The sequence below is a fragment of the Marmota monax genome, unplaced genomic scaffold (assembly GCF_021218885.2).
Source record: "Marmota monax isolate L192 unplaced genomic scaffold, Marmota_monax_Labrador192_F-V1.1 WCK01_AAM20220418_F8-fsc00038, whole genome shotgun sequence".
Taxonomy (NCBI): Eukaryota; Metazoa; Chordata; class Mammalia; order Rodentia; family Sciuridae; genus Marmota; species Marmota monax.
The window spans coordinates 480,359-507,159 of NW_026692498.1; the positions used below are offsets into that span (position 1 = coordinate 480,359).

General features: G+C 54.2%; 2 protein-coding genes across 10 annotated transcripts in view; both read left to right on the top strand.

Moving 5' to 3' along the window:
- The first annotated feature begins 12 nt into the window (after positions 1 to 12).
- On the top strand, positions 13 to 2,771 carry Rassf7 (Ras association domain family member 7). 5 transcript variants are annotated; one of them, XM_046444756.2, is made up of 6 exons: positions 24 to 119; positions 832 to 957; positions 1,138 to 1,850; positions 1,992 to 2,114; positions 2,187 to 2,268; positions 2,343 to 2,771. In XM_046444756.2, the coding sequence occupies exons 1-6, from the start codon at positions 26 to 28 to the stop codon at positions 2,372 to 2,374; spliced, it is 1,170 nt and encodes a 389-aa protein (XP_046300712.1). In that variant the 5' UTR covers positions 24 to 25; the 3' UTR covers positions 2,375 to 2,771. The 5 variants fall into 5 exon arrangements, with proteins under 5 accessions (XP_046300713.1, XP_046300712.1, XP_046300711.1 ...); XM_046444757.1 differs by having other exon boundaries at positions 13 to 119; positions 828 to 957; positions 2,187 to 2,771; XM_046444755.2 differs by having other exon boundaries at positions 2,187 to 2,771.
- Positions 2,772 to 11,016: 8,245 nt separating this feature from the next.
- Phrf1 (PHD and ring finger domains 1) overlaps positions 11,017 to 26,801 on the top strand; it is a 29,948-nt gene continuing 14,163 nt past the window's right edge. For 3 of the 5 annotated variants that reach the window (XM_046444679.1, XM_058579308.1, XM_046444680.1), the window contains exons 1-6: positions 11,017 to 11,147; positions 14,511 to 14,626; positions 15,113 to 15,241; positions 18,696 to 18,901; positions 21,611 to 21,694; positions 23,241 to 23,356. In XM_046444679.1, coding sequence (XP_046300635.1) covers positions 14,533 to 14,626; positions 15,113 to 15,241; positions 18,696 to 18,901; positions 21,611 to 21,694; positions 23,241 to 23,356 — 629 coding nt within the window. In that variant the 5' untranslated portion in view covers positions 11,017 to 11,147; positions 14,511 to 14,532. Of the gene's footprint in view, positions 11,148 to 11,427; positions 11,713 to 14,510; positions 14,627 to 15,112; positions 15,242 to 18,695; positions 18,902 to 21,610; positions 21,695 to 23,240; positions 23,357 to 26,801 lie in introns of those variants that run through there. The other 2 variants (XM_046444683.2, XM_046444682.2) reach the window with 2 other exon arrangements.

A 26,801-nucleotide genomic window follows, 5' to 3' on the forward strand; every position in this document is an offset into this window, starting at 1 on the left:
GGCGGGGCGTTCGGGCTGCGAGCCAATGAAGCGGTGGGGCCGGGGCGCGCCGCGGCGCTGGGGCTGCAGGTTGCGGCGGCGCCGAACTACCGAGATCCCCGAGGCCGGCGAGCGCCCAGGTGAGCTCGCTGGGTTCCCGAGCCTCCCCATTGCCACGGGCCGGCCGAGGCGTCGGCTCTGGCTGAGGAGTTTTCCGCGGGCTTCGGGAGAAGACTTATGAGAGCTGCGGCGCACCTGCACCCACCCGCTTCGGAGCGGGGATGACGGGGTCCAGCGCGGCCGGCGTTCGCAGCAGGGGCGGGGCCTCCGGGGGAGCGTGCGGGCTAGGCCAGAGGGGCTGCTGGGGGAGTCCCGGGGGGCGGTGGGACCGAGGCCGAGTCTGGGTCACGGTTCTCAGCCTCTCTGGGCCCCGGGACGGCCCCTTCCGTGGGGAGGCGTTCCCATGGTAGCTGATGGCGTTATGTTTGCGTGGGGGCGCTCTTGGGTGCCTGGGGACAACCGCGGGAGGGAAGGGGCAGTGTCCTCTGAGCCAGGTGACGGGGGACAGGAAATCCTGGACCTGGTTAATGATTCGCCTCGTTCCGGGAGTCGGGGCGGGGCCCGAGGATACTTGTGAAGTGGGGATGTATTGAAGTGCTCACTAGAGCCAAACTAGTTCCCCCAGCCACCCTAGGAATGCGAGGCCTGAGGGTGGGGCTGGGTACAGAAGAGCATGGCCCTACACCAAGGGGCCACAGCTCTGAGCCAGCTATAGTGAAAGGCCAGGAGGAGGAGAGGAGGTCCAGGCTGTGGTCAGGCAGGACCTGATCCTGTGTTCTTCCTACAAGACAGGGATGTTCTTCGGGCTAGCAGCCATGGAACTGAAGGTGTGGGTGGATGGCATCCAGAGGGTGGTCTGTGGGGTCTCAGAACAGACCACCTGCCAGGAAGTGGTCATCGCACTAGCCCAAGCAATTGGTGAGTCTTCTGGGGGCAAACAGCCCAAAAGGTGGGACTGGGCTGGAGCCTGGTGGTCCAGCCCCATTTCCCCCTGAAGAAGGGTGGGGTTGGCTCTTGTTCCCTCTTGTCCTGCCCCAGTTCCTCAAGCCAGGTTGACAGAGACTAGGGAGACAGACTGACCCTCCCCTTTCCCCCCAGGCCAGACAGGCCGCTTTGTGCTTGTGCAGCGGCTTAGGGAGAAGGAACGGCAGCTGCTGCCACAGGAGTGTCCAGTGGGTGCCCAGGCCACCTGTGGACAATTTGCCAGCGATGTCCAGTTTGTTCTGAGGAGGACAGGGCCCAGCCTGGCTGAGAGGCCCTCCTCAGACAGCTGTCCACCCCCAGAGCGATGCCCAGTTCGTGCCAGCCTCCCCCCAAAGCCACGGACAACACCAGGTCGTGAACCCCACAAAGCACTAACCTTTGGCCCGGGGTGTCCCAGACTGGCCCCTCGTCCTTCGTCCCCTGAGCCTGCAGTCCCTGTAGCACCCACATCAGGCTGCTTCACAGACCTTCAGGGCCTGGAGCTCAGGGTGCAGAGGAATGCTGAAGAGCTGGGCCATGAAGCCTTCTGGGAGCAGGAGCTACGGAGGGAACAAGCCCGGGAACGAGAGGGCCAGGCTCGCCTTCAGGCACTGAGTGCAGCCACTGCTGAGCATGCTGCCCAGCTACAGGCGCTGGATGCTCAGGCCCGTGCCCTGGAGGTTGAGCTGCGGTTGGCTGCAGAGGCCCCTGGGCCCCCATTGGCCACAGCGTCTGCAACTGAACGCCTGCGCCAGGACCTGGCCATTCAGGAACGGCAGAGTGTGGAGGTGCAAGGCAGCCTGGCCCTGGTGAGCCGCGCTTTGGAGGCTGCGGAGCATGCTCTGCAGGTGAGCCTAGGAGCCCCTGGCCCCTGTCATTTCCCCACCCCCAAACGTGTGGGCTTGAGGGTCTGGCACCAGTCAGACTAGAAAGGGTAGTCTATGTGGGGGCACCAGAGTTATGCCCCCTGAGGATCCTTGTCCCCCCAGGCCCAGGCCCAGGAGCTGGAGGAGCTGAACCGGGAGCTCCGGCAGTGTAACCTGCAGCAGTTCATCCAGCAGACGGGGGCTGCACTGCCACTACCCCCAGATAGAGGTCCCTCTGGCACACAGGTCAGAGCAGTTCTAAAAGAGGCTGGGCAGTGGGGCCCACCCCACCCCCCAACTGACCTGATTTCTCCACAGAATCTTCTGTGTCCAGCCAGAGAGGAGCACCTCCAGGGAGCAACCCAGGGCCCTGTCCTAGTGCCCAGCCTGAGTCCTGAGGGTATGTCTATTCCCCACTCTGGCAGGATGGGCCCTCCCCTGGTCTCAGCCTCCTCAGCCATTATCCTCCCACAGTTGTCCCCATGAGACAGAGTTCCTGGAGGTAACAGCCCCTGTCCCAGAGTGGTGCCTGCTGAGGACAAGCCAGATCAGCCAGCACAAGCCATTGGACAACAAGAGTCTGTGGTCACAGAAGATTCCTTCCCCATGGAGTGGGAAGCCCCAGTGTCCCAGGGTTTCTACTATGAGGGATGGAAGTGCTAGGGAGGGGTTGCCCTTGTCTTTGCCAAGTCTGCCAGGCCCCCTGGAGAAACTGGCAAGAAGTGGCCAGGCCCCAGAGTCCATTACTACTTGTTGAGGTTGGGAGATGTGTGTGGATAATGTGTTCGGCTTGTAGATGTGTGCTGCCAAAGGCAGTGTCCTTCACAATGGGTGTGCATTGCCTCCCCACCCTGACACTTAGACCTCAATAAACTGCCCAAAGTGGCCTGATTTTGTCCCGAAGCTCTGTTGGACCATGTCTGTGAGGTCTAGAACTTGAGGTGCAGACAGGAGCCATTACAGAAGATGCCACGCTACCTGGATAAAGTGCTTCAGGACCAAAGCTCAATAGGTGTCAAGGCTGGGGCTGCTGGGGCCCCTGGGGCCCACATTCTGACTGCTTTGCCCTGCCTACCCCTGAGAACTTTTGTGATTCCATGCCTGATGGAGCTTGCTGGCTCAGCCCTGGCCTGGGTTTCTGTCTGGATCCTTCTTCCACCTGGCTGCCACCAGTAGTAGGAACCCATGATGGCAGGATGTGTTAGACCTGCCTGTCAAGAGAACCCGTGGAGGAAGGTCCAGGACTCCTGGATTGGCCAGAGGAACTTAGCCAGCCCCAGGGAGGGTGTGGGCATTACATGGACAAGGCTTGTCCCGCTCCCAGGGTGGGCTTGAAGCTTCTGCTGTGAGTCTGTGGCTGTAAAATTAGGGAAGGGCAGATTCTATAACCCAGCTGCGGCCTAGGTCCTTGGGCTGTAGCCTGTCCCAGAGTCCTGGTCCTCGGGAGTGTGGCACACTCCCAGTTCCAAGGGCTGTGTTTGGGGTTGGAGATATTTGTGATAAGCAAAACTTGAGGGTGTCATGCAGGAAACCTTGGGTAGTACTGGGGAATGGGATGGGGATACTGGATGACAGGAGTCTTTTGCTGGATCTGATGGGAGGACATGTTTGGATAGACTCAACTTTCTCCTGGGGTGGCTTCTGAGCTGAGTCCAGTGCTCCCCACTTCCTCTAAAGCAGACTGCAGGGGACATGGAAGTCTTGAGCTGGAGTAATAAATAAGCCACTCAGGGCCTTACAGAGGTCAGGGCCACCAGAAGCCCACTGATGTGGGGAGCAAGTGGGACTGGGTATTACCTGCCAGAGGCAGGGAGCAGGGAATTAATTGGAAGGCTCCCAACCTGGTGTCAGCAGGCCAGAATCCCCAGCCTACTGCTCCTATCTGCTCTCCCACCTGAGCCTGCTGCTGCCTGACCTGTGGGACCAAACACAGGGTCACAGGGGGTGATGCCCAGAGTGCAAAGGCCGCTCTAGCTGCAGCCTGGGACCTGCTACCCACCCACCCCAGCCCCCTGCAAACACCCATACACTCAGGACGGTTGCATGCACTTCCGGGTATCAGTCTGAAGCCATCATGGTTCATCTCCCAAACTAACCCCACAGACCAACAGGAGGCAAGGCCAGGTGTCAACCAGAGACCACCCCATACACAGGGAGCTGGGGGTTGGGGGCTAGGCCATGTTCTCCCATGTCTAAGCTGTGTCCCCTTTCCCTGAGGGGAAGCAGGCACAAAGCCGGTGTACACCACCAGTTTCTGGTACTCTTCCAAGGACACCTGTCTCTCCTGAAGTCATTATCAGGCCCTGTCCATGGCCTGCAGCTCCTGGCCCTATAAAAGCTGCTAACTCCTCGTAACTACCAGACAGGTGCTGTGCTCTGGGATGGGAAAATGGGTTTAGCCCCCTTCCTTGGTGGCTATTCCAGGTGGACCAAACCCTACACTCCAAAACAGTTGTTTGAGTGCTTCAGATCACTAAGCAAAACTTTTGAATTGCTGAAAAGTTTAGTTTTGAGTTTCAAACTTTTACTTTGAAGACAATGCTAAAGTGAAGAAGGGTCAAGCTTCCTGTCAGGGCAAGATCCACACCAGCAGAGGCAGGCACCCACCAGGTGTCCCTGTAGAATAGACAGTCAAGGCCATGCTCATGCTTGGGCAGTCTGGCAGGAGGGCAGAGCCAGGCCTTACTGGCCTCAGGGCTCCTGCTTACCCCCAGACCAGAAGTGGCCCCTAGCTACTGAGGGTCATGGTAGTATTGACCCCTGGCTCAGTGAAGAGGTAAGTGGCTGCTTGGTAGTAAGTCAGCTCTGCAGGTTCCTGGCCCAAGATCATACAGCCTCCTCTCACCTCCTGAGACTTCAAGGCATGGCACCACACTGGGAGCAGCACAGTGCCCTCCAAAGTCAATCACAGTCCTTGTGAGGTCTGGACCAAGCCTACTCCTCCTTCTCTGGTGACCTGGCTCCAGCCATAGCCATCAACCATCACGGCCCCCAGAGGAAAGGACAGGTGTCCAGACCAGGTGCTCTAGACACTCCTCAGCCAGATTTTCAGGGTGGATTGAGCCTACCCAGCAGAGAGGGACTCTCTGAGGGGCTGGTCCCTGGGCCCCACAAAGAAGTCCACAGTCCTGACTGCCTCACTGAAATGGCAGAAATTTGCAGAAGAATCAAAGCTGCACTCCCTTTCCATAGGAAGTCCCCAGAGGCAGTTCCTGTAGGCCTGGGTCCTGTTGGCTGAAGATCACAACACCCCTGCCGCCCAGGGCTGTGCAGAGCTTGGACAGCTTGATGAAGGCTCCTGGGAACTCAGCATAGCCTGGTACCCTGGGACACAAGAAAAAGAAAGTTCCCTCCAAGAGGGTATCTGGCCCAATCTTCCGTCTCCCACACACGGAGAATCCCCTGAGTGTCCCCCTTCCCTCCCCCACCATCCTTGCTGGGCTCTGACAGAAAAGCCTGTAGACGCAGTCCCCACCCAAGGGCCAGCTGCCCTTTCCCCCCAGGGTGTAGGTGTGCACCCTCCAACCCTCATGTGATCAGGCCTGCCCGCTAGACCGAGGTCACCGAGGGGGCCAGGGTTTCGCGCTGCCCAGAGACAGATCAGCCGCTGTCACACGCACAGTGGGTCCGGAGCAGCGCAGTGTGCGGTGGGCAGTGGCTGCCCTGCGCCTGGAGGGACAGTCCAGCGGGCGGGCGAGTGGAGGGGTCGCCCCCCGCCCCCTCCAACTTGGGCATCCTAGCCACGCTGCCTCTGCCTTGCCCGATACCCGAATTCCCCAGGGGAGGGCAGCCTCCGAGGTGAGCCCCGCCCGCCAGCCTGGGACCCCTCGTGCGTCACCTGAGACCCCGGCACTGGGCCGTCGCGGACTCTCTACCAACTTCAGCGGCAGCCACAGCTACCCTCGCGCCCCCGGCGGAGCCCCGGCGGGGCCCCGCCGCCCCGCCCCATATGCAAAACACCTATCCTATAGCCAATGGTCGGCCAAGCCGGGCCCGCCCTGCCGCGCCACAGCCAGTGGGCGCCAGGGGGGCGCAGCGCGCCCCGCCCACCGCCGCGCGGTCCTCCGGGGGCGAGGCCGGCGCGTTCTTTTCTGCACGTCGGCCTGGGGAGGGGCTGCCACCTGCCAGGCGGGGCGTCGCGGGGTGGCCTAGTCGGGAGGCATCCCCCGCTGGCAGGACGCGTGGTACGGCCCAGGCGGTCCCCCTCCCGCACGCGTTGGTACAGCCCGGGTTCTCCTGGCGTTTGGGCCCCGGGCTGGGGGCGCTGCCTGGTGGTTCTGTCTTTCGCCCGCCCAATGCGGTGGATAGTGGGGCCAGGCGGGCCCCTTGTGGAGGGACCTCCTGCAAGCCAGAGGCTGCCCCCGTCACACACACCCCGTGCAGTATTACTGCCTGGCCGATTCGGGGCTCTCCCCGTCAGAGGTCCACCCCTCTCGGAGAACCCAGAGCGTACATAGCCTGGGCTGTGACCCGGGACGCGCCTGGACGCGCCTGGACGCGCCCTGACTCTGCGCCCTCGGAACGCTTGTCCTGCCTGCGCCGCCCTTTGCCAACTCCTGGAAGGCCTGGGAGCCCCCAAAGACAAGCAATTCAGTCTGCCTTCCAGGAGGGAGCGCCAGCTCTGTCTGGTTTGGTTTTTCAGATGACCCCCGACGGGGGCAGTCCCGGCGACTCCTGGGGACTCCGGGTCCCTCCCGTGGGATCTATCGCCAAGGAAACCTCCAGAAGAGTCCTAGCCTGAAGGGGACATCTCGAGGGGTGCTGGGCTCTCAGTGGGCTTTTCCCTGTCTTTTCCAGGGACACAGAAGAGTACTTGCTGGGCACTCAAAAGGTCTAAGGGAGCAGACCGTCACCTACCCAAAGACACACAGGGCCAGCTGCTGCAGCAGAGCCCCAAGGTAGCGGCCAAAAGAGACTTGGCCCTTCTCTGCTCAGTCCGCTCCCTACCATGGCCTAGGTGGTTCCTGAGGTGGAATCATGGGCTATCCAGGACCCCTGATCTAGCAGGCAGATGCCTGCTCTACTTTTGCTCCTAAGGCAGGGGTCCTCATAAGCTCTTTGTTTTCCTGTCTCCCTCAACCAAACAGCACCTGCCACACATGCCTCAGAGCCTGGCCCTCCCTGCTGTAGGCTCAGCTAATGCCCCTTTATCCTCACATCACTCAGGTCCTTGACCCAGGGACCAGCCCACTCAGACTCAGCCACCTGCTCCTAAACCCACTGCCCCACTCTTTGTTCTCCCTCCTTCCACTGCCCCCTGCACAGGCTGGGCTGCAGCCTGTCACCTGCCACCCAAGGAGGTGTCTGACCCAGCCCAGACCTGGGAGCGTGGATAGTGGAGACGAATTTAAGCTTAGTGTGGTGAGGTGCCATCATTCACAGATGGGAGAAGAGCAGGGGTCAACTCAGTTCCACTCCCATCAAAAATTGAGAGACCATCACCAGGCACCCTAGCACACACTTATAATCCCAGTGGCTAGAGAGGCTGAGGCAGGAGAATTGTAAATTCAAAGCCAGCCTCAGCAATTTAGTGAGGCCCTGTCTCTAAATAAAATATGAAAAAGGGATGGGGATGTGGCTCGGTGGTTGGATGCCCCTGGGTTAAATCCCTTTACCAAAAAAAAAAAAAAAAGAACAAAGAGAAAAATTGAGAAATCCACAAGGTTTGGATTACATGAGTCTTGAAGGAACTCCTAGGAACCACTGGGATCCCTGAGGAGGCCCATATCTTCAGAGCAGAACACAAGTTGAGGGAAGAAGTCAGGAACTAGAGGACAGGGAAAAATCGAGTGCCTGACTGCCTCCTTCACCTTACCCCCAGTCCTGCCAATCTAAAATGCACCTCCTTTCACCATCCATAGTGGGCTGAATGGTGTCCCCCTAAAAAAAGTTATATCCACATCCTGAAATCCAGAGCCTATATATTTGTGCTTATTTGGAAAAAGGGTCTTTGTAGATTATTTCAGTGAAGGATCTTGAAATGGGATCAACCTTAATTACCTGTGTGGCCTAAATCCAATGACAGTGTCTTTATAAGTGGCAAAGGAGAGGACACACAGAGGAGAAGGCCATGAGAAGACAGAGGCAGAGACTATGAAGTAAAATGACCACAACCCAAGGATGCATGGAGCTCCAGCCACAATGAGAAAGGCAGGAGAGATCCTCCCAGAACCTGTTGGTCAGGGACTTCTGTTCTCCAGGATTGTGAGAGAATAAATTTCTGTTGTTTTAAGCTACCTGGGTTATGGTCAGAGAACACTCATATACTGGCCTTCCCTGGTCTGAGAACATAGAGCTGCCTTTTCCCTTCCTGGCTCTGGGAGTTTCAACTCCTTGTTCTCTCCCCACTCCCTCCCTCCACCTGCCCTTGCTTCAGCCTCTCTTGGGCATCTACCTGGCTCTGGAAGCCATACCTGCTCCTGGGGATGGGGTAGAATGGGGCAGGAGGTGATGCCTGGGCTTAGTGCTCACCGAGTCTCACGTATGTGCAGGCCTGATGGCAGAGGGAAAGGGTTGGACAGAACTCTGGGAGAAGCTGCCTGGGCTATACAGAACGGAGGGAGCTCCCACCCTAGCTCTACCCTCCTGTACACCACATCTGTGCCTGTCTGTGCCTGCACGAGGCAGAAGCATCATATCAGCACAAACCAGAAATCCAGCAGGGTGCAGGTCTGTGTAGGTAAAATGCATGTGTGTGTCCACACAGGCCATGGCATGTGAGAGCTGGCAGGTGGGCAACTCACTGGTGTGCATAAGAGGTAACAAGACTAATGTGAGGGGGGTTGTATATGGGAGATATCTGTGCTTGACAGGGTGTGAGGCATCTACCTGCGAGCAGGTAAGGTGGGATTTTACACCTTAGGGAGGGCATCAACAGATATGTTTCTAGCTCAGTTGGGGTCCAGTCTGGCCTCAGGATACTCTTTGGGGTCACTTTTTAGTCCTAAGCTTGAACTGGCATAGTTGGGTAGGTTGTAAACTGCTCAAAGATGCTCTCTGAGATGTTCTTCACATCTCATTATGTGTGAATGTGTCTATTTTGGCAATTTTTTCCAGCTGTGTCCTAGGGGCAGCTGTGAATGAAGGTGGGAGAGGTTGGTCCCTGTCCAGGGGGATGCTGAATTGACCTGCCTGTCTTCCTCTTTCCCAGGAGCCTCAGTGTATGTGAGCACCCCTACATCTAACTGTCTTTAGCAGGCAGGTACATTCACATAAAAGGGCTGAGACATGTGATGTCCAAACTAGGAGGGATGATCAGATACCATTCCTGCAAGGAGGGCTAGGGTGCCACCCCCTCTTTACCATGCTGGACCCATCCAAAACTCTCTCCAGTACTTACCCACTCGATCCTCACAATGACCTCTGGGGTACATATGACCATCAACATCATTTTACAGCCAAGGACACTAAGGCACAGACAGCAGAGAGGGACTTGCCTGAGGTCAGATAACGGATGGATACTCAAAGTGCCTGGGTGACTCTTGAGGAAACCATCCATCCAGATTCTGGTCTCTGGCCCATCAAGAGTAGAGAGCTTATTCCTGAGTACCCTTCTGTGGCACCATCCTTCCTTCCTTCCATTTAGCCTACAGCATCGGTGATGTTTCAGCCATTGCAAACAGACAAAAAAACCCTCTCAACATTGCTCCCTCTGCACTGCCTCCATCCACTTTTACCTCCCTTCACAGTTAAGTGGCTGCAACCTGGTTGCTGCTCATTGTGCTGTTTTCTCATTCCCTTTATCCTCTGGTCAGCCCCTGCCCCCAGCACTGCTGTTCTGGGACATGGGGGCCAGCAACCCCCATCTCACTCCCACAAGGACTCTCTCCTTGATCCAAGTGCCTGTTTCTCCTGGTTACAGACTCTCTCCTGCTTCTGTCAGTCCTCCATTCCCACCACCCTTGAAATGTTTATTTACTTATTCATTTATTGGTCTCTTTTGAGGACTCTGGACCTCTTAATGTTAGAAGCCTGTGGTTCTAGATCTATTCCCCCACCGCCCTATTTTACCTCCAGTGCAGCCTTTGCCCTCTCAACATCTCCTCTGCACTGTCCGGTACCCACAGGATTCCCCCAGCTTACTCCCTCCCCTGAGTACATTCCCATCTCCCTGCCCTCTTCCTTTCCCTTTCCCTTCCATGGCATTCACAGCCAACCCTCAGCAAACCAGCTGTCTTCTACATCTACCAGGAGCCATTCCTTCCAAACCAGTGGTCCTGTCCTGGTTGGGGTCCCAGTCCCCCAGTCGCCCTGTACCTTGCTTGCTTTTATGCAGAGGCCTGAGGGGTCCATAAGCCAGGGCCAATCACCTGTGCAGCACCCCAGTGTGCCACCATGCCCGGCCCCGCAGTCTTTTTTAAAAAAAATATTCAATTTTTTAGTTGTAGTTGGACACAATACCTTTGTTTTATTTATTTATTTTTATGTGGTGCTGAAGTTCGAACCTAGGACCTCTCATGTGCTAGGCGAGCGCTCTATCGCTGAGCCACCACCCTAGCCCTATCTTATTTATTTTTATGTGGTGCTGAGGAACGAATCCAGGGCCTCGCACATGCTAGGCGAGAGCTCTGGCTCTGAGCCACCACCCGACTCCGCAGGCTTTTTGTTAGAGCACAAATCACCTTCACCCCTACTCTACAGTGTTCTTGGTTTACTGTGTCTCCCTCCACTGGGCTGGAGGGGACGGGGATGGGGGCTCATTCTCTGCCGTGCTCCAGCAGCTCAAGAGCCCGCACACAGCGTCCACCCTGAGTCCATGCAAGATCTTTCAACAGAGGCCGGAGCAAAGCTGCGCGCCGCAGAGGCGGGACGCCCTGCCCCGGGGCACTCGGGGTCTGGTGGGGCCATCAGGGGGCGGGGCCTGGGCGGGGCTCTGGGCCGCAGGAGGCCCTCCCGTTCGCTCTGGGCGGTCGGACTGCACCACCTGAGGCAGCGGGGGACACGGTTCGGCCGGCGCGCCCGCGAGGGCTAAGCAGCACGAATGTTTCGGAACCATGTTCTTCCTGGACGGCGGTTCTGCACTAACCAGTGCTTTTTAGGGAGGAAGGGCCGGCCGACGCCTCGACGCCCCGACCGCGGTCCTTACCCGTTCTTGTCCCAGTGGTTTCCGCCAACGGGCGGGGCGGAGGGCACCGGAAATCGGGTTATGCACTTCCGGGTCGGGGAGCGCGCGGCGGCGGAGGCGGCGGCGACGGCGACCGCGACCTGGCCTAGTCGCGGAGTCGCTCCGAGGGCGGCGGCGGGAGCGTCGGGTGCGCCCGGTAGGCGCGAGGTTCCCGGGTACGTGCGGCGACCGCGCCGGCCCGGCGTCCCTGCCTCGCCAGGCCGTGCTGGCCGCCCGCGGGCGCCGCGCGCTTTGTCTGCGGCCTGCGGGGCGGGGAGGCCTGCGCGCGGGCGGGCGGGCCCCGAGGCCTGGCGCCGGCCCGGGAGCCTCACGCGGCGGGACGCCCTGGCCGCGGCCGCAGGGACGGGGCGGCGCGGGGCAAGTGCGGCTGTGCTGCCTGGTCCCAGCTCCCGGCCGGCGTCGCCCTGGTCGGCCTGGCCGCTCTTGCCCGGGGCTGTGGTTGACGGCAGAGTTGCACGTCTCTTACTCAGCCTCAGCCGTCCCCAGGCAGCCTCGGCAGGGCTGTCGTCCGAGGAGTAGCTCGGAGCCCAGAGAGGCTGAGTAACTTGCCAGCTTCACGGAGGCAGAGCCAGAGCTGCTCCCTCATCCTTTCACTCAACTGCCCTGCTCTTTTCAGAAGCTTTTGCCGAGCCTGTGTGCCCTTGTTTCTGCAGTAGACAACAGTGATTTGCTGGGGAGTCATGTTGACCACTGGTGGCATGGATAGGGATTGAGGCTGAGGTGGGTTTGGCTTGAGACTTGACATACTTTCCCTCTCTCATGGACCACTTGGTTTTCTTTATTAGAGGAAGAAGACTGAGTCAAAGTAACAGCACGTGGCACCTTTTTGCGCTGTACCACGGGGTCCATTTCAACTCATTGGAGACTTATAGTCTCCAAGTTGTTGAGCTTCATGACAGTTTACAGTTTGAGGTTTCCTGTCTCCTGTGGTAGGAGGTGAATGGGAAGGACGAAGCCTGAGTGAAGAAGTTGGACTTGATGCGGGCTTGCACAGTGCCCAGAATGGGCACCCAGGCTCTGGTCTTGGCACCAGTGTAGCCCTTTTGGTTCCTCAATAACAGTTGGAATTGCAGGTTCAGTGGTTCCTCTGAGTTTGAAGGGGGAAATAGCCTTTTCAGTTTTCTTGTTTTTCTCTTGACCTCCCAGAAACCTGGAGGCTGAGCAGGAGAGTCACAACATCTCTCTGAGAGAGTTCTGCCAGTTCTGCCAAGGACAACAGGAAGGACTATGGGCTTTTCTGCAGGAATGGTTTAGGCCTTGGTCTCTGGTTAGCGGTGGGGATGATGAACCCCTGTGGGCCTGCCCAAGCTGGAGCTGCTGGGGGACTAGAAAGAACTAAGCTAGAGGTACCCACTAGCACCGTGTTCTGGCTGGGCTTTCTGGTGGGGAAGGGGAGACTGGTGGCCCCGGATTGTGGTTTTTGTCCTTGCTGCTTGCTCCAGAGGTGTCTTTGGAGGCTGCTGGCAGGCCCCAGTTGTTGCCTCCACTTGGGTTTTGTGACATCCAGAAAGAATTTTGCTCAGCTTTCTCAACCTGAGCCTCCAACGCCGTGGTAGTGGGCCATAGTGTTCTTTGGCTGTGGGCCTCAGGCTGAGCGGAGGCTGCAGACCTCTCAGGACATACCCCAGGCGCATGCTTTCCTGGAGCTCAGCCTCTTTCCCAAGCTGGTATTCTGGCAAACTCCTGTGTGCTAGCTCTGCTGCTGCCTCACTGAGTCTCCAGGCAGCCCTCTGAGACAGGTCCTGCCATTGTCCCTTCTTGTGGCTCTTGGTCACAGTCCATCAGGAGAGAAGACAGGAGTTCTGTGTTCATAGGTTTGACCTTGTGTGTAATACATCATTTAAGTGAGGGATTTGCTGTCCACCAGTTAGGCCCTAGAACTGCTCCCAGCTCTGCCCTGCTGTTACCTAGGTCGTATTGGGGTCACATTTCTTGGTCTCCCTGAAGTATACCCTGTTTAGGCTGGTGTGTGCTTCTCCACCTTCCTTACCTGCATGCAGTCAGGGCAAAGCAGGCAGTGGAGCAGGAGGCCTGGCCAGAGCTTTACAGATCCTTTTACCTGAGATCCGTGGCCAATGCTGGGTCTCAGTGTGGGAGAGTTGTCATCATCTTGGATGGGCTATAGCATGGTCTCACTGCCTGCCTGCCTGTGCCTCCTTGGGTCAGTTTTCCAGCAGGAATCTGGCCAGCACTCCCTACCAGATTTCTGAACTCATCAGCAGCAGGGTGCAGACGCTTCTCTGAGTGGGGATTTGGCCAATTATCTTAACTTTGGGGCAGCAGGGAGAGGAACAGTTAATTTGGCAAAACCACGTCTTGGTTCGCCATTTTTTGATAGTAGTGACATTTGTCCATTGGCGCTTTCCTCAAAGGAGCATTCCCTCGCTGATTAGCAGGCGTTGGAGGACTTGGAGCTCTGTAGTGCCCATCATGTGGGGAGGTGATAGGGGACTGGTGAGAAGGTGACTCTAGGGGTAGTAGCCCACTCCCAGCCACTGCAGTGGACACGGAGTCTCTGCAGCCTAGGGAGGGAAGTGAATCTGACTGCAGAGTCAAGCCCATCCCCATTCTCCTGCCTCAGAGGTGGGGGTCTCATGGGAAGCCTGTGGTGCTGCAGTAGACTTCATTGTGTTCTGTTGGGTTCCTGAGTGAATTCCACATGAGAGGCATCTCCTCTAGGGCCACCTAGAAATTGAAGGGAGCAGCGCTGACAAGAAAGGGCCCTTCTTTGGACTTCTGTGGGGATCAAAGTTTGAGGCCCTGGGGTACAAGGAGGGTTATGTTGAGCCATGTTTGAAGACTGGGCCTAGCAGTGTGATCTTGGTCTGCTTTGCCTCCCAGCCTGGGCACTACAAGGACTCCACGGACTGACTTGTGATCAAGGCCCCAGGTGCCTCTGCTGAGTCTTGCTGCCTCCTGATAGTGGTCAGCTAAATAGAGGCTGCTGGCCCAGCCTTGGCCAAGAGTGACGCACCCATGGAGTGGAAGGCAGACAGCTTCCTGGTGACCAGGCCTCAGTTGACAAGTACCGCTATGCCTCAGCCCAGGAAATATCCATTTTGTTCATTTCTGGCCTTGGGACTCCTTGAGGTGCTTGTACCAACATGTGGCAAATCCTCCAGTGTTTGGACCTGGCTTTGCATGTGGCTCTGTAGGAGCCAGTATCTTTTTTTTTTTTTTTTTTTGGTATTAGGTATTGAATACAAGGGCACTCTACCACTGAGCTACATCCCCATCCTTTTTTGAGACAGAGTATTGCTAAGTTGCTGAGATTGGCCTTAAACTTGTGATCCTCCTGCTTCAGCCTCCCTAGTCTCTGGGATACAGGTGTGGTTACCACCTGGCTCTGTAGTATCTTTCTGTGTGGTTGAGTTGCTGCATGTGTTGTCTTATGCCCCAAACAACATGCACGGAAAGGTTCCAGCACCAGCAACATGACAGGAGAGAGTGACTGTTGTTCTTTCTGGGGCTCTGCAGCCCTGACACTTTGGAGATTCCCTGGCTCCTCTTTCTTTCAGAGCTGAGTTCCAATGTGCAACAATGGATGACGACAGCCTGGACCAGCCTGTGGCACAGAGCCCGTGTCCGGATGGATGCCCCCGGTTGGGCCCTGCAGACCTGGCCAGCAGTGCTGGTGAGCCCTGGCTAGGAGGGATGTCCCTGGTGGATTCTGGTGCCTAGAGTTTTTTCGGGTATCTGCTGTTCCAGGAGGTTGTCTGTGTGCGTCAGTTTTCAGCTTTTGACCCTTTAAAAAAGTTATTCTTTGAATTTAAATTGTAGAAGTGTAGTACATTGATTCTTTTTGTCATGTTGTTTATTTTTGGTGTTTTGGGATAGGGTCTTTCTGTGTTGCCCAGGCCTACCTTGAACTCCTGGGCTCAAGCGTCCTCCTGCCTTAGTCTCCTGCACCCAGTCTTTTGTCTTAGTTTTAATGCAGGCAACACATGCAGGACAAAAGGACTTTGGGCATTCCCCTCTTCCCTTCACTCATCTCCACCTGTCCCAGTTGCCCCGTGGCAGGTGTCCTGTACTCTCCTGTGCATGCGCAGAGCATCCTTGGCTCTATGCTGCCTTGCTGTGACGCTGCCCCCACGGTCTGTGATTTCCCCTGGTGACATAGGTCTAGAAGAAAGCAGCGATGGTCACAGTGGGGACTCTGAGGACGACACGGGCAGTGAGCATGGAGACTGCTCAGACAGAGAGGATGAGGAGGCAGCCTCTGAGGAGGAAGACCCAGAAGATGAATCAGGTGAGCCTGCTGGCATCTGAGTGGGCTGGGTGGGGACAGCATTTGGCAGAACCTGGGTAGCTGTACTCACTAAGCTGTGGGGAGAGTCTTTGCTCTCCACTCCTGAAGCCCGCAGACAGTGGCTCATTTCTGCTGCAGTCTTTTGTTTGGAAGTTCAGCTCAACAACATGGTCCTCCAGGCTTCTCTTCTGTTAGGGTGAAACTAAAATATCTAGAACATCAAGTGGCACACACTGCAGGCACACGCAACCAGACTAGAAGCTGGTGCCACAAATAGAGGTCTTGGCAGCCCTTGTCCCCCGCCACGAGGGCTTGGGCTTGCCGTTCAGGCGCTGGACAGTCTATTGTGCCCCAGGGGATGTGCCCAGGACCACCAGACCTCCACATGGGTGTGGCAGTGACTCCATGCAGTGGCGCATTCTCTGTTCTGTCTGACAGCTGACAAGCATGTCTCAGGGCTTTTAAGAGGTTTATGGCCCACATACAGTGGTTGAGGGGTGTGTAGACTCCTGCAGGACCAGTGCTTGAAGGGCATATGTGCTGTGGCACAGTGCTATGGCTTCTTGCGTTGCCCTGAGCAGGTGCTGCCCTCCCCAGAGGAGGGCCTCAGTGTAGCTAGAAGTCAGGCCCACCTCTGCCTTCCTGTTGTGGGAAGTCCAAAAGTGTGCCTCAGTCTTTCATGATGGCTGTTAGTGTTTGAGTGTTCCAGAAAAGTGACCCTTGTTTGTGGAGTAGGACTGATGCATCGTGAGCCAGCAGCTTTGTGTGCTTACCACCCACTTCCCCAGGTTGGACTTCCAATTCTGAGCAAGAATTGCAGATTCTGTCCTGGGTGTAAAGGTCACTGATGGGGATTTTGTACCTATTTCCTAGTGTTGAGTTGGGTTTGTCCCACCTACAGCAGATCTTGGCATGGGTGCTGGCCTTGCCTGAGCTAAGGGCAGAGGACACTGAGTGCTATGAAGTCACTCCCTGTTGACCATTCCTGGAAGCTTCAGTGCCAGAGACTCTTGTTTGTGGCTGGAGTGAAGGCAGGTGTAAGCTTACCCAGGATCCCTGCTGACCCAGAGCTGGTAGGCATTGGAGGGGAAGACTCCAGGCCTGGTAGGGGAGGAAAGCTTCCCCAGAAACAAAGTTAAGCCACAGCTTACAGGACAGGAGCTGGCTGGGCAGGGTGGACTTGGGTCAGGGATGGAGTATTTGTTACTGTAGGACGATAGGCAGAGACCAGAACCTCAGCTGAGTGTGGGCAGGCACCCCACCGTGTTCCTCCCACGCCAGCAGGAGGAACAACAGGCAGGAGGTGCCCCAGTGGCTGAGGAGGAAGTCCCTCAAGGGCTTCTGTGTACCAAGGCTCCCTGCCATGGGCAGCCTGTGTCTACTCTGCCTGTTGGCTCTCCTGCCTTGGTGTTGGCTCCTGAAACACATCAGTTGCTTTTCCTATTGTTTGTTGCATTCCCAGCTTGAGCTAGTGTCTCTCAAATCTTACCATAAGAGATGACAACTGAACTCGGACCCGCTGCCTCATCCCACGGTCCTTGTTTTCCAGCTCTCCAGACAGTACGGTCATCATTGTTTGTAGTGATTGTTGTGATCGTGCAGTACATTCACAGCTGCTCTGCTGCGGGACAGGCCTCCTCTGTCTGGCATGCGGTCCTGTCTCCTCTCAAGAGTAGTCTCCATGCAATTCTCCTTGAACTCTTGGCAGAGTCTCCATGCCCTGGTGTCTCAGGCCAGCCACCTGCTGTCCTGCTGGGGTTAGTGCTTGTCTACACCTTGTGGTCCTTTGTTTGTCCAAGGTATTCTATAGTAGCCCCAGCAAGGAAGACTGCTCAGGGCCTCGCCCACCTTCTCCTCTTTGTTCATGCTAGGGGTCATCGTCCAACAGCCAAAGGCATTGCTCTGTGGGCTGGGCACTGTGTCGAGCTCAGGCAGCCTTAAGGTCACCAGTTCCTTGCCTTTGGGATTCATAGGAAGAATCTGATCACCAGGCATCTCCTACTTCTGCTGTGGGCACTAAGCAAGAAAGCTGAGGGCATTTGTCAATCTACTGTCCATTTATTATCCAAAATGTTGTGCATATCCCTTTATTAGTTTTCCAGTACTGTGTGACAAGGCACCACAGACTCAGGAACCAGGAGCAGCACATTCATTATCCCAGTGTTTCTGCTGGTCAGTCTTGGTATCCACCAGCTGACTGCAAGGCATTGGTCGGGCCACACTTCCCTTCAGGCTCAGGTCCTCCTCCAAGCTCTGCCTGGTGGCAGTATTTCTAGGGTTGAAAGACTGAAGTGCTGTTTTCTGGCTGCTTTTGGTGGGACCGTCCTCAGCTCCTGGGGGCCACGCACTGCCTTGGCCACATGTGTTAGCTATTTCAGTTTTTCTGGCCCAGCAGGAGCATTCTTCTCTGATTACTGTCTCTGCAAGTAGCTAGAGAAATTCTACTTCAAAATAGCTCATCTGGCAGGTGTGTGGTGGCTCTTGCCTGTAATCCCAATAATTTGGAGGCAGGAGGATCATAAGTGTGAGTCCAGCCTTGGCAACTTAGTGAGAATGTCTCAAAAGACTGGTGATGTAACTCAGTTGTAGAATTCCTGGGTTCAATTCCCAGGTTTTAAAAAAAAAAAAAGCACTCACCTGATGAGGTTGGGCAGCTGGGGATAATTCTCCTTTTTCTGGGTAGCAGGAGAGCCCTGGAGACGACATGCAAGCACCTCCTCTGGTCCTGACCACAGGGGGCAGAGTCTTAGAGCTGGTGGGAGTGGCTTTTGTGGTACAGGGGAACGTGGGTCCTTTGTGTTTGGCACTGCTCTGGTGGAGTGCAGGACAAAGAGAAGACATGTTGAATGTGTTGGCTACTTACATGCTGATCAGGCCTCATCACCAAACCTCTAGAAATAGTCCACATCTGATGTAACCAGTGGCCCACTTAGAAATCTGTGCCCTCTGTATCCCAAAGGAAGAGGAAGAAGGGGCCCTGAAAGGAGGTCTTATCTGAAGGCACATGGTCCCGTTGTGATTGTGTTTTTCGAAAGAACTGTTGGAGACACATGCAGCTGTGTAGTGGCAGCATGTTCAGAGGCCCACAGTGAGATCTGTCTTTGAGACCTGTGCTGGTCCCTAGGGACCACCTTGCATCATGGGGCTGCGGTAAGAGGACCTGGGATGGCTGCTTAGCCTGCCTCCCTGTCCCCTTGGCTTAGAAGCAGCTGTGGTTGAAGAAGCTTCAGGTGAGGAATGGTGGTATACATGGCTGCAGGGCAGGCTCCTCAGGGTCATGGGTGCCCCATGACTGTGCCCTTGCAGGTGGATAGGGCTGTGTGTCCCATCAGGAGCTAGGACCGAGTAGAGTCCCCTGTCCTGAGTACAGGTTGGGCCCACTTGCAGCCAGTGTTCCTGTTCACACAGCCACTCCTGTCGTTTGCTAATGTTGGAATGTTTCCGCTCTTTCAAGGTTCCCAAGATTCTGAAGATGAAGTGGAAACGTTGGTGGCAGCAGCAGATGCTCAGGGGAAGCTGGAAGCCAGGGGCACTCTCAGTTCTGACGAGGATGTGGAGAGCTGCCCAATTTGTCTCAATGTGTTCAGAGACCAGGCCGTGGGCACACCAGAGACTTGTGCCCACTACTTCTGCTTGGACTGCATTGTCGAGTGGTCCAGGGTAAGTCAGTGTCTCATGGCTACTTCCCCCACTCAGATGCTCCCACCCTAGCTGCTAGCTACAGTGTCAACAAGATCTTGCCAGTGCCCCTCCTCTTCTGTCCCGTGTCCCCACAGCTTAGGAACATCTGCATGGTTGGTTCAGGGTGGGAGTAGACAGCGTTGTGCCATCCCTGTGGCCCATGTGCTGGGGTGACTTCTGTGAGCTCGAGCCTTCCTCTGTCTCTCTTACTTCCTGTTCTGTGGTGGGTGCCACCCAGATTAGATTCAAGGTTAGGTTTTTCTTTGGGCAAGCAAAGCCTTTGTTTAAATTGGGGTGCCAGACGACATATTTGCTATATATTAATTATTTGATACTTGTTGAAAAATAATAAGAAAAATTAAAGGTCTATGTATCAGGAGAAGGCACCTGCAAGGAATAAGCTTATCAGTAAAATTTTACAAATGAATTGTTGAAATGCTGTGTTTAACCAGATTGCTAGATATAAGGTTCATGAAGATAAAAAATTGGACATAGAAATAGCCAGACAGAGTGTCACACACCTGTAATCCCAGCAGCTCCGGAAGCTGAGGCAGGAGGATCACAAGTTAAGTCCCCAGTACTGCTCCCCCCAAAAAGGAAAGAAACCAGATATATAAAACACTTAAGCAACTTTTCTAAAAACAATTGCAACTGAATGGAGAAGACCACTTTCCAGAAGGGAAGTCTGTTCACAGAGGTGGTCACAGTGATACAGGCTCTGAGTCCTGCTGGGAGGCCCATGGCATGTGGTGGACGGTGAAGCTCCTAAAGGAGGCTGGGAAAGCAAGAGCTGCCAAGATAGCTTTGAAAAGGGAGACCTAGCTTCCTGGATGTTGGGATTTGTAAAACTGAAGTGATTTGACTGAAATGGTCCAGAATGTAAGCCAGATGCACGGAGAGTGCAGGGTTCTGAGAGGCCTTGACACACTGGAGCATCAGGCAGCCTCTGGGGTTGGAGAAGGCAGACAGTGAGTGGCATGTTGGGCTAGCTCACCCCAAACTGCCAGATGGATCTAGGTCCTGGAGTTGGAAAGCAGAACTCTGGGACCTCTGGAAGAAAGTGCAGGGATTTCTGTCACACTTAGCAGAGTGTTAGACCTGAAGGTCAGGAGAAGGGCACTCAGCAACACTGGCTGTGCCCCTTGCTGGCCCCGGTTAACACAGACTCATGGGGAATATCATGTATAAGGCCTCTGGTGTGCACACCAGGTCCACATAGACTGGCATGCAGATAGAAGGGCATGGCAGGTGACCAGACAGCATGTGGCTATGGCCACCCCTGCCCACTGAAAGGGGCAGAGCCCCGTGGGAGCAGCTCACATTGTGATTCTATTTGTAAGAAACCCCAGGGAATAGCCACGAGTGATGATACACACCTGTAATCCCAGCTGCTCAGGAGGCTGAGTCAGGAGGATCAAAAGTTCAAAGCCAGCCTCAGCAAAAGTTGTCGTGTCTCATGTCTAAAACACTGAGGGTCACTCCAGGTGAACTAGGCTGCATGAAATAATCACACAGAGACAGAGAAATACCTTTTCCTTTAGGTCCTGTGATGGTTTCTCTGACCTTAGGGGTCATGGAAAGAGAGAGCAGATGCTGAACCCTTTTATTGTGGAGAAGCCATTCAAATGAGGCAAGGGGTCAGGTTTCAGGGGGTTAAGCCTAGCTTGGTGATGTCTGCTGTCACCAGGTTGACTGACATCTAGGAAGGCCATGTCCAAAGACAGAGCAAGAGAAGGGGACACACAAAGGGAGTTTCCATGGAACATTCTATCCCAAACAGGGCAAAGGGGTGAATTACAAAGGAACAGGTGAGTGTAGCTCAACCCTAGAGGTAGGCCTACTCAGAAGACTGGCCTTGCTGTCCGAGCGGGTCACTGCCCAAGCCACAACGAATGCAGTGGTTGATCAGAGCCTGGTGCATCAGGACTGGAAGGTGTGATCATTTAGAGCAGCTCCCCACAAAAAAAGCAAGGTGCTAAGTAACTCAGACCATGTCTCTAAATAAAACACGAGAAAGGGCTGGGGCTGGGGCTCAGTGATTAAGCGCCCCTGGGTTCAGTCCCCAGTACCAAAACACACACACACACACACACACACACACCAGGGAAGGCTCTCCTGCACTATCTGTAGGAACAGGATGCAGGGTGGGTAAGATGGCAGAACTGGGGTGGTAGTTCTGGGAAATACACATTTGTCAAAACTCACCAAAATGTACAGCCCAAATGAGCATGTTGTACTGCTACAGGATGCCTCCGTAGAGGATTCTTAAGACACTGGGCAAGGCAAGGAGAAAACAGGTGCAACATGTGTCTGATTAGGATCCACACTAGGAAAACAAATGCTAAAGAAGCTCTGGGGAGCCTGCAGCAGTCTTGTGGACTCTGGCAGGGGAAGCCCCTAAAGGGCCGCCCATTCTGCTCCTTCCCGCCCAGCTGCGCTCTTAGTCCTTGCCACTGGCATCTCAACTGGGACAGGCACACGGCTTTCTTCTCCCTCCTGGGTGGCAGCTCCACAGGCAGGCGAATCTCTGTGCAGTGTCCTTCATCTCAGCACAGGGCCTGGCACATGGAGGTGTTCAGTTGAACAATTTTGGTGTAAAAAGAACTTGACTTCAAAATGAATTTCCAAGACAGTACTGACAGTGAAGGTGATTCTGCAGGATTCTGATGCAGTTTTTATTTCTTACAGAATGCCAACTCCTGTCCAGTTGATCGAACAATATTTAAATGTATTTGTATTCGAGCTCAGTTTGGTGGTAAAATCTTAAAGAAGGTAAGTGTAGATGTTGCCTGTTTCCTACTTGTGTGCCTGTCTTGTGGGAAGGAGCATGCTTTTAAAAGGTGATTTGCTTTCCTCAAGTGAGGAGGTGCTGGCTATATGCTTTTCTGCAATGCACTGAAGTGCCCTTTGCAGCCACAAGCACAAACCCAGAGCTGAAGCCTGTCTGAACTTCAGGCTGTGGGTGCGGCAGTGACTGGGATGTTGTGGTTCCTGGGTCTGTATTCTGCACCCTCCTCATTACAGGGCTTCAGCAGCGGCAGGAGAGAGGACGTTGCTGAGGGGAGAGGGGCCAGATTTCAGAGAGTACTGAGCTAATTGCTTACTGTTGAGACTGGAAGGAGGCAGTCTTTGCCTCTGCTCCCCTGTACTTGCCTCTGCTTATCTGCTCTTCTGTGGTGTGTGTGCGGTGCTGGAGATAGAACCCAGGGCCTCCTGCATGCTAGGCAAGTGCCCTGACCCTGAGCATTCTTCTCTCGGTGATAAGCAGTGTTGAGAGGCCTGTGGGGATTTCCCAGAGCCTTTGAACCCTAGATAGCCCTGGCATGTGTTTGCAGCTACACACCTACTCTTTTACATACAAAGTCCAAGAAACCACAGATGTAGAAGTCTGGCTCTCTTGGATGCACATTTCTTTGGGACAGATGGCATTGTGCCTGCACTGGCCTCTTGGGTTTGGGCTGCAAGTGGCTGCTATGTTTTGCTGGCTCAGTATCCCAGGCCATCATGTAACCCTTTTTGAGGGTGGCTTGAGGTCTCTGGCAGTGTCAGCTCGCACATGTGTTATGTAGGCCATTTCTCCTACCTAAAGGAGGTGCCAGTGGCATGTGGGCCTCTTGTTGGAGAGAGGTCTGGGACCAATTCTAGCTGTGCAGGCCAGGTGCAGGGTTGGTGGGTGTCCTTGACTTCTTTATCCTGACACAAGCATCCCATTGGAGAAAGCATGTTCACAGACACCTGAGTGTCTAAAGACCTTGGTGTCCAGAGGGTAGAGTCGGGCATGTGCTCTCACCGCATGGCGGCCTCCGTGCACCAAGGGAGCCTGTGCACCAAGGTGTCGTGTTCTGGCAGGCATGTTTCTGAGTCTGCTTACTTATTAGTGGTTTCTGAGCTGTGTGTGTGGTGCTGGGGTGGAACCAGGGCCTCATGTGTGCTTGGTGTGCACTCTGCCACTGAGCCTCATCCTGTCCAGTTCTGCTGTCGAGGCATGCTGCTTTAAAGCTGCCCTCTGCTCTTCACGTCTTCAGTCTCCTGGAGCATACTTGAGCCTCGAGGTGCTCCCTCCAGCAGTGTCCTGCCTGCCCACTCTGGACTGCAGGTCCCTCCCCATGTGTTGTGCTTTCCTTCTGTTGAGCCATTTTTCCTTACAGTTATTGGCCTTTAGAAAACGTGGAGATCACTGTGTTAATTCAGGACTTCAGGCCTGTGGGCCCAGATAGATCTTAGGTCAGTAGAGCCACTCAGGATTAGCTGCACATCATCCCACAAGCTGACCTAGATTCTGGGTCTCCACCATTACTACCGGCAGTTCTCTCTTCAGATTCCAGTGGAGAGCACCAGAGCCCATGAGGAAGAGGAGGACCCGACCTTCTGTGAGGTGTGTGGCAGAAGCGACCGTGAGGACCGGCTCCTGCTCTGCGATGGCTGTGACGCTGGGTAAGGGTGGTGGGTCTGCCCATGTGCCTGCTGCAGACTGTGGGATGAGGAGCACCACAGCTCCTGCCTCAAGCGCTGAGCTTGCCTGCCCTCAGCAGCAGCACCAAGTCCAGCAGACAGCAGACACTGCAGGCTCTCCCCACTCCTGCTGTCTGCACGTCCACTTTCCTGAAAACATGCTGAGGCCACAGAACACACCAAGACAGAAAAGAGAGCGAGAAGAACATGGGAAGGAGGCTGTGGCTAGCTTGAAGCAGGGTGACCACTGCCTGCCTTGTCCCTGGATGTGCTTCTGATTCCCCTGTGCACCCTAGCCCTGTAGCAGAGCCAGGGACGCCTGCTGTGCGTTCACATGGCCCTTCCTGCAGGAATCTACTGGTGTCCCCCGTTATTTAATCTCTTGGGTTTAGATCTCCTGCCAGGGCTTTGCCTATTGATTTTTTTTTTTTTTTTTTTTTTTTTTTTTTAATATTTATTTATTTATTTTAGTTTTCGGCGGACACAACATCTTTGTTTGTATGTGGTGCTGAGGATCGAACCCAGGCCGCACGCATGCCAGGCGAGCGCGCTACCGCTTGAGCCACATCCCCAGCCCCTGCCTATTGATTTTTAAAGAGTTTTTCTACTATAAAATTGTGGTGAAGGGATTATGGGTAACTTGTTCTTGGGCATGTATCTCAAGATGTGGAAAGAGCTGAGGAAACTGGTGGACCTGTAATGTCCTCAGACTGGAGGATTGGGGTTGGCCTGTGGCTAATGGTCATGGTCACCTAGCTGTAGCCTTGACTTGGCTGACGCAGCTGCTCCCCCCGCCCCTCCACTCATTCCTGCATTTGTTCACGAGCCCCTGTTGCTCTTCCTGACAGACCTGGGTCACCTGTGTCCTTGTCATGGCCTGTGGGAGCTCAGTGCCATGCAGGGAACTGGGCATGGTTGTACCTCAGCTCTCAAACCTGCACTGTGCTGTCTCCCTCCTTCCTTAGAGACTCAGCCTAAATCCACATTTCCCCACAGTTCACCGAAGGCCTTGACCCTATTGATCATTTACTCTTCAGGATTCCTAAAGGTATTCGCTGCTGAGAGTAGTACTGAGGGTAGTATGTGCTGGTTGTGGTTTTGGTTTTGTTTTATGGTTTTTGTGTTCTGAAAGTAAACTGAGTCTCACTGTTGCCGAGGCTGGCCTGGGGCTCCTGGGCTCCAGTGATCCTCCCACTTCAACCTCCCACGTAGCTGGGACCACAGATGTGTACCACTGCCACCAGCTCTGTCATGTGCTGATTCTATTGATGTAAGTCTGGAGGATTGGGGTACAGCCAGGTCAGATGTCCTCAAAACACTGTTAGTGCACCACCCTGGACACACTGTCGTGACTTGATCACTGGCTCACTGTGAGCATCAGCCGAAAGCTCAAGAAATGGGGCTGCATGGAGATAGATACCTCAGCACTCAGCACTCAGACCTCTGTGCACAAGCACTGCCATTGCTCATCCAGCACGTGGAGGAGGGGCCTGGCCAGGCCTAGCCCTAGCTGCAGGGTGAGAGCCCCTGTGCCTGCTGGAGAGGTGCTGAGGAGTTTGACCACAAGCCTGTTTTGTTTTTTAATCTTTTAAATTGGTGCTGGGTATGGAACCCAGTGCCTCACACATTTAGATGAGTGTTCTGCCACTGAGCCACACCTCCAACCCTTTTATATTTATTTATTTTTGTTATTTTTGAATAACAACTTACTCAGTTGTCCAGGCTGGCCTCAAACTTGCAATCCTCCTGCCTCAGACTCCCAACTGCTAGAATTATGGGTATGTGCCACTGTGCTCAGCAAGCTTACAGTTCTTTTTTTTTTTTTTTTAATATTTAATTACTTGTTGATGGAACTTTATTTATATGTGATGCTAAGAATTGAACTCAGTGCCTCACATATGCTGGGCAAATGCTGTACCACTGAGCCACAACCCTAGCCCTCTCATTTTTTAAATCAGTATTTGGTTTTTTAACAGTGATTCCTGGGGATTTTACAACATCATTACAGTTTTTCCTTGTAAACGTACATTACATTTGTAAATCCAATATATTGGTTTATGTCATTGGATTATTTAGCAGATAAAGCAACTCAAGTATGTAAAAATTTGATGGGTTTAAAAAATGAAAACTAATAATTACATGGTTCTGTACTTCTGTGCATCCACATACTGTTAACATTTGCTGTGTGCTAAATTTTACAGTTAAGTCTTTTAACTTACAAGTCAAAAGTTAATTATTCATTTTGAAAAGGAATCAAGGCTACCTATAAATGTACCTTTTTCTTCTTTTCTAATTTTTGTCTTTTAGTTGTAGATGATCACAGTACCTTTGTTTTATTGATTTATTTTTATGTGGTGTAAGGATTGAACCAAGTGCCTCACTCGTCCTAAGCGAGTGCTGTACCACTGAGCTACACTCCCAGCCCCCAAACGTACCTTTTATTTTATTCATCAAGTTGCAGATTATCTCTGAATTTAAAAAAATAAAAATAAAAATCACAACCCAGTGTATAGGTTCACAGGGAGACAAGCTTGCTGGGCCACTTATCACCACACCCGTCCCTTACCCACTGTCAGTGGTTTGTCCACTCTTGGTAGCCATATCTACCCGCCCTTTGCACTCCCAAGAGCCTAGAGCTCCTGGTATGGGCTGAGCTGCTGGTCCCTGCACTGTAACTGGGTGGAACTTGCAGCCACCTCCTGGTCCATGTCCAAATTTGAACCTGCAGTTCATGTCCTCCTCTCTGGAGTTAGTTGCAGTAATGCAGGCTTGGCCTGGCCATTGGTTGGCATTTGTTGCTTGCAGAAGTGACTTCCACTTGCTGGGGTTGCTGGGATGGAGCAGCAGCATCTCTGAAGGCAGCTGGAGCTCAGCAGGGGGCACCAGTTGAACCTACTGAGACCTTGGAGTCCCTTTTTTTTTTTTAATATATCTTTATTTTATTTATTTCTGTGTTGCTGAGACTCAAACCCAGTGCCTCACATGTGCTAGGCAAGTGCTCTACCACTGAGCCACAACCCCAGCCCTGTCCCTGGAGTCCTTTGAAAGAAGTTGTGAACGTGTAGGGAAGATTTTAAGAATCTACCCAGGGTTCTTCCCAGCATTCAATCCTAGCACTAGTGTGTCTCAGAGTGCTGTGTTCCCAGAGGGGCTGGCCTGGCTTCCTGCAGGTCTGCCTCACATCTGTCTTGTGTGAGGTTCTGGTGACGCCCCTCCTCCTCTCAGTCTTCTCGCTTGGCCTTCCCTCCTTGCGAAGACCCAGTCATCTCGGATTAGAGCCCCATCTTTGAGTCTCCGCTTAGTAAAGACCTCCTTAAAGACCCTGTCTCCAGACAGCACACCAGGGTTAGGGCTTCAACTAATAAACGTAGACTCAGACTCGGTTTTCCCTGTTAAACTCTCATAGCGACTTCCCACTCCAGACGTG

Coding starts and splice junctions, on each gene's coding strand:
- Rassf7 (XM_046444755.2), top strand. CDS start 26: ATGAAGCGGTGGGGCCGGGGCGCGCCGCGGCGCTGGGGCTGCAGGTTG. Junction 120..831: donor CGAGGCCGGCGAGCGCCCAG/GTGAGCTCGCTG, acceptor CCTACAAGACAG/GGATGTTCTTCGGGCTAGCA. Junction 2,115..2,186: donor GAGGTCCCTCTGGCACACAG/GTCAGAGCAGTT, acceptor ATTTCTCCACAG/AATCTTCTGTGTCCAGCCAG.